Source organism: Calidris pugnax, unplaced genomic scaffold, assembly GCF_001431845.1.
Source record: "Calidris pugnax isolate Ruff unplaced genomic scaffold, ASM143184v1 scaffold32, whole genome shotgun sequence".
Classification (NCBI taxonomy): Eukaryota; Metazoa; Chordata; class Aves; order Charadriiformes; family Scolopacidae; genus Calidris; species Calidris pugnax.
In genome coordinates this window covers 1,811,826-1,817,825 of record NW_015090783.1, presented here as the reverse complement: position 1 = coordinate 1,817,825, position 6,000 = coordinate 1,811,826, and the positions used below count along the sequence as shown (strand labels likewise).

The 6,000-nt window shown below is 43.4% G+C and overlaps 1 protein-coding gene across 3 annotated transcripts in view; it reads right to left on the bottom strand.

The window, feature by feature from the left end:
• Positions 1-1,066: 1,066 nt before the first annotated feature.
• Positions 1,067-6,000, bottom strand: part of IFT81 (intraflagellar transport 81) — a 44,316-nt gene continuing 39,382 nt past the window's right edge. For all 3 annotated transcript variants that reach the window (XM_014962101.1, XM_014962107.1, XM_014962115.1), the window contains exons 18-19: positions 3,531-3,576; positions 1,067-2,578 (exon numbers count right to left, since the gene is read on the bottom strand). In XM_014962101.1, coding sequence (XP_014817587.1) covers positions 2,396-2,578; positions 3,531-3,576 — 229 coding nt within the window. In that variant the 3' untranslated portion in view covers positions 1,067-2,395. The remainder of the gene's footprint in view (positions 2,579-3,530; positions 3,577-6,000) is intronic.

Genomic DNA, 6,000 nt, shown 5'->3' with positions numbered 1-6,000 from the left:
TCTCCCTTCCCCATCAATACGATTTCCCTTCTGTCCCTTAGTAAAGCCCATTCTCCTGCTGTGTGATTCCGAGAGAGGTGATTCTGCCACTTTACTCTGCTCTGGTGAGACCTCACCTGGAGTATTGTGTGCAGGTCTGGAGCCCTCAATATAAGAAGGATATGGACCTGATGGAGAGGGTCCAGAGGAGGGCCACAAGGATGATCAGGGGGATGGAGCACCTCTGCTCTGAGGACAGGCTGAGGGAGCTGGGGTTGTTCAGCCTGAAGAAGAGGAGGCTCCGGGGAGACCTAATAGCGGCCTTCCAGTACCTGAAGGGAGCTACAGGAAGGCTGGGGAGAACCTGTTTAGAAAGGCCTGCAGTGACAGGACGAGGGGAAATGGCTTCAAGCTGGAGGGGAACAGATTTAGACTGGAGATTAGGAGAGCGTTCTTCACTGTGAGGGTGGTGGAGCACTGGAACAGGTTGCCCAGGGAGGTGGTTGAGGCCCCTTCCCTGGAGATATTCAAGGAGAGGCTCGACGAGGCCCTGGGCGGCCTGGTCTAGTTGGGGGTGTCCCTGCTGACTGCGGGGGGGTCAGACTAGATGGCCTTTGGAGGTCCCTTCCGGCCTGGGCAATTCTATGATTCTATGATTCTATGATAACTCCCAGAAGCAGCAGGTGGTGGCAACCCTGCCCCATCTCCCCACCCCACCCACATCTACCTGTGCCCGTGTCCCACACCACAGCCTTCCTTCCGCGCTCCCTGAAAATGTGTGTGGGGAAAACAAGCTGCTTCTCCTCGTCCTGGGAAAGAGCAGCGTGCAGCTGTTGAGAAAGACTATCCTCAGCTATTCACAGTGTGGGAGGGCTTACATGAGGATGTCCTGGGGATCCACGGATCTGAGGCCCACTCCTTACACACACGCTGCCGTTTCGAACCCTTTGGGGACATCTGAAATAAATGTCATTAAATGATCCGTTCCAACCTCTTTTGCCCGTGGCCCAGCAAGCTACTTGTCGCTAATAATTTACCTTCTTCCACCCAAGAAATGTAAAAAAAAAAGAATACCGTACAGTCAAAATGTAGAAGTCTGATTTTATTTTAGTTCTGTTAACAAATATATTTAATGCAAAGGCAAACTAGGAACTATATAATTGCCATTCTCTCTCTTGATATAGAAAACAGCAGAAGATCTCATAGTCAGGTACCAGAGAAAGCGAAATTATTTTTTATGTCCTGAAAAGACATTTTACTTCAGTCAGAAAAAGCAAAAAAACCCCACCCCTATCTAGAAATTCAATGAGCCCAGAGACTAAAGAAGAACAGCAGGAGTTCTGGTCCCACAGACTTATCTCTCTGCTCCTGCTCTTTGGTTGTGGCTGAAGGGCGCTCATCCGAGATGGTGAAGCGTGAGGGACAGTCTCAAGCCTCACCTCATTCCTCTTCCCCTGGGTCAGCTCCGGGTCTCGTGACGCAATTTTAAGGGCAGTGACAGTTGCCTGTAGCTCCCGGGTCAAAGGCAGAGACAGTCTGTCAACCTGTTTTACATACCACCCTAACATATGCAACAGCCACTGTGCCACATTTACACCCATCAATAACCCCCATCCCTGGGATGAGCCTCTTTGGGCCGTGTAATCACTGTGGAACCACCCTGCACAGACAGAACAGCACAAAATGTCCTCCAAAAGCCTCTCCTCAACCACTATTTACACTTTCTCGTGGGCAACTCAGAAAAAACAGAGGAAGGTCTATGTGCAAGGAAAATACATCTGTTAAAAACAACAACAAAAGATAATGGAAAAATCTCAGAGTCCAAGTAATTGTTCTCAGAACCTACTCCTGACGCTGTAGCAATGAACTGTCTCCTGGAAGCACAATCAGTTGAATTCAAGCGTGCAAGGAAAGTATGAGCAGGAGTTGCAGGAGAGGTCTGTGCAGCTCAGAGAGAAAATGGCTCCATTCTTGTCAGTCACACTCGATGAATAAAGACAATAGGGAAGGCGAGGGCCAAGCCAGGAGGGCCACAATTATACAACATGATGTAACCTTAGTGACAGAGAATAAGGAACAGAGCAATTACCTAAGTTTTCTGTGACCCTGGAAAAGGATTTCTTTTCCTTTGATCTCTCTGCAGATGCGTGCCATTCCTAGCCTCATAAACCAAAGATTTACGATGAGGTTCACCCTGGTGCAGCTCTCGTAACAGATCTTCCTAACTACGGGATGTTGTCACTTCAACCATGGAGGAAAACCTTCCTAGAGTGGTTAATTCTCTTTGTTTATCCACCAAAACCAAATTATATACAACAAATTTACACAAAATAATGAAAGCAACAATATTTAGTAAGGGGTTACCTTCAGGAAGGAACACACCGTCTTCCTACTTTATGTTGGTAGAAAGAAGAATTCATAACACCAGCCTGTCTTTCCCTCCTTCCTGAATGACTTGACCAATGGCCGTTTGATTTTGTTGTTTCAGAAAACATTCTCTCTTACATTCCATTAACTGCTCAAAATCCTGCCACATTTTGATTTGCTTCATATTTGGCCCATGACTTTCCCGTACAATTTTCTGCTTCTCTCGTAACTTCTGTTAAAAATACAAAAAATATTACATTTTTGGAACAGCTGTACATCACAAAAAGTGCTTACGGAGGCAGCTTGGAATAACAAAGACTTTTAATATGCTGAAGTATTATTTTGTTCAAGATGATAACACTCCTTACAAGTGATAAATGCATTAACACCTGGGACTCAGATTTCTGCTTTGTATGGATTGACAATTATTTCAATATTTTAAAACTGTCTAAATAACAGTCTGATCTATTTGAGAAGTTATGCTAAAATTCTGAATTCATTTCCATACAGAGCTCTTGCAGTATCACTCTGCACAATCCAAGCTGCAGTGGATTCACAACATATTATAAATATGAAATTAATGTTTTACAATGAAACCCGCTACTGATTATTAATAGTGGTGGCTGAAACCTGTAGAAATCGCTCACAGACTCACCATAAAAAGGAAACTAAGAAAAGAAAGATGTTTAGTGTGAATTGGTAAAGTCTAACCTCGCCCATGCTGATCTGAGCTTCATACAAGATTAAAAATGGACAACTGCTTTTGTTTAACACCGCTGCCCTGATGATCCCTTGGCCTTTAAGAACAGCGATAAGACTGACAGGCTCCAAATTTATTGTCTTCAACAGGTTGCTTTATATACAACAGAAAATTTGAGCTGGCACTGTTTGTTATGCCCATGCTTCAGTTTCTGGTCCAAATGGTTTTCGGGGAATGTGCTGTCACGTTAAGCTGTTTGACGCTCTTTTACAAGCGGCTCATGCTCTACTCTGCAGGAAATCAAGCCCTGGAGAGCGAGCGGGATCTCTTTTCAGGGTATTAGTTACCAATGCCAGCAGTAATGGAATTTTCTTTGTAGGCTGCAATATGCTTTTTATAAAAGACTGACCACAGCCTTTGGTAATAAGCCCCACAAAAATATGAACCGTACAATGTTTTCGCAAGGTAAAAACCTCATTCTTACCTTCCCAAGGTTTTCTTGCTCGAGGATCATCCGTGTATACTGCTCTCTAAAGGAAATATTAAATAATTTTATTATGATTTTATTTGGTTCTATGTAATAGGACAGAATAATGGTGCAAACATGGAAAATTACGGAAGTATTGGGAGGTTTACAAATGAGAGAGAAGAGGAAGCATGAAGAAACCTTGGACAACACATTCCTTGACATCAAGGACCAGACCTCTCTGATTCTCTCAGTTGAACAGTTGGGAAAAGTGATATTGGATCAGTTCTCCTGCGTTTTTGAAGCAGGCACGATTACTGCTCCTGCCAGCTTGTGGACAACAGCAAGATCGTTTAAGATAAGACATCCTTGATCCCTTTTTAATAATGTATTTATGCTGGTGGTATCTGAGGTCAGCCAGTGGCCTCATTGTACAAGCATCAGAGTTTACAAATCCCCAGCCCTTAATGGCTGTGGATGCAGCCTCAGAATGAGTGGGAAAATACAGGAACGAAGGGGAATAGTGTTTCAGGTTTAACAAATCCGATGACTGCAATGGAACCGCTGCGCGTTCCTCACTTTCAGAAAACAGCCGTCACATTTACGTGCCTAAATATAGGCTTAGAAGCATAACTGTTGACATTCATTATTAAAAATCTTGGCTGTGCACCTTTGTCCGTAACAAGTGGCTGGATCACTTTCTGACATATGCAAACTTGATACATGAAACCTGACAATATAATATGCAAAGCATAACAGCAGGATTCAGATAATTATGTACTTTTTAAAATATTTTTTTTAATACGTGACAATAAAAACCCCGAGTATTTTCACTGATTCACTTGAAAAAAAAAATCAATTATTATATTTTGTGTGCAACGGGTACGCTTAGAGGCTGAGAGTTTGCTAGCAGACCACAAAATAACACAGCTCATCTAAAGACCTTTCCACATTGCTCAGGGCAGAAGAACATTGTGTAGAGAAATCCCAATTTCCAGAAAGAAATATCAGCCTTCTTGACACCAGAGCAGGAAGGTTTGCTAGAGCACAGTGAGCAGCCGTGTCGAAGCAAGGCATTGCCTTTCTTATATTCCTTCCATTTTTAAGTACCCCCGGCCTGCGACCGGAGCACTTGGGCCCCTGGCACCTGGCGTTCCCGGCCCCGCTCCCTGCAGAAGGGACGCGCCAGGAATGACGCCGGATGGTTTTAGGATCTCTCACCCTTGGACAATTCTTGCCAGAACAAATCAGAGCTGTCTTGAGGCTGCTGCAAGGGCTGTGCTGCACAGCTGATCCCCAGCCACCCTCACACGCCGAGGAGAGGGAAAGCCACAGCCAGTCTTGTTTCCACTGGCACACAGCGTATGTTCACACACATCTGACCTTAAGAACATACTTTTTTTTTTTTTAATTGAAGTAGAGTTTTCAAAGTAATCATCAGAAGATTAGATGTCTTTCCTAGTCAGTTTTTCTTTACTATTTATAATGATGGCTGGAAAGAATGCAACTTAATAACTTCATTAAAAAACCCACAAATTTCTATTTTTAGAGAAGAAAATTAACTTTTCACATTCCTAAGAAGTGACTCCACGGAACAGAGAGTTTATATTCAATAAAGAGGGTCTGAATTAAGGCATTTTTTGTTCAATACGTTGTTAGGAAAGTGCAGTTCTATTTATGGTTGATTTTTACTCCGTTTACATTCCAGTGACTGCTGAAAAATACATTCACATTCTAAAAGGACATCTAGACAAAAAAATTTTATCCTCTCGTTTTGTATTTTGCAACGATCTCTACGTCGTACTTTGTTGTAATTCATTTAAATGTGACAGCTCTGTGACCTCTCACAGAAGGTCAGAAATGTGTATAGTCACTGTGAGAGGGATGATTTCCCCAAGTGAAATCAAGTGAAGCCGGGGCAGGGGAGAGCCTGGTAATGCTCCCTCCACATTCCCCTGGCCATACCTGGGATGACATAGCTGGAATTGTGCTTAATTCCAGCATTTGGCTTTGCTGCCTTGTCTGGGTGAATACTCCCCTTGTGGATGCTCATTTCACAACTATTTGAGTCGGAGCATTTTTTTGCTCAGCATCTGTGAATAAACCCCGACCCTGCCCTTCCCTGCCAGGCCATAAAAGGGCAGTGCCTGCTGCCTGACCCACGCTTCCTCAGCTGCTTGGCTGAGCTCTCTTCTCTTTCATACTAATGAATATTCACATCATCACCAAGATTTTTTTCTCACAGCCGCTTCTCTTTTCATCCTTCTGCTTCGTTTTGCTGTTTCACTGGCTGTCATTAGACAAATCTTCTCTTTTCTACAGCCTTCCATTATTTTGGGAGATGGAATAAGGGGCTTCTTAGCCTCCACTCACATTCTATCTCCTCGTCATTTTCTTCTCTGACCCTAACATTAGCAGTTTTGATTCTTTTCTTACTCTTATTTTTCCTACATTGTTTGCTACATAGTGTTTAAATATTTTCATGCCT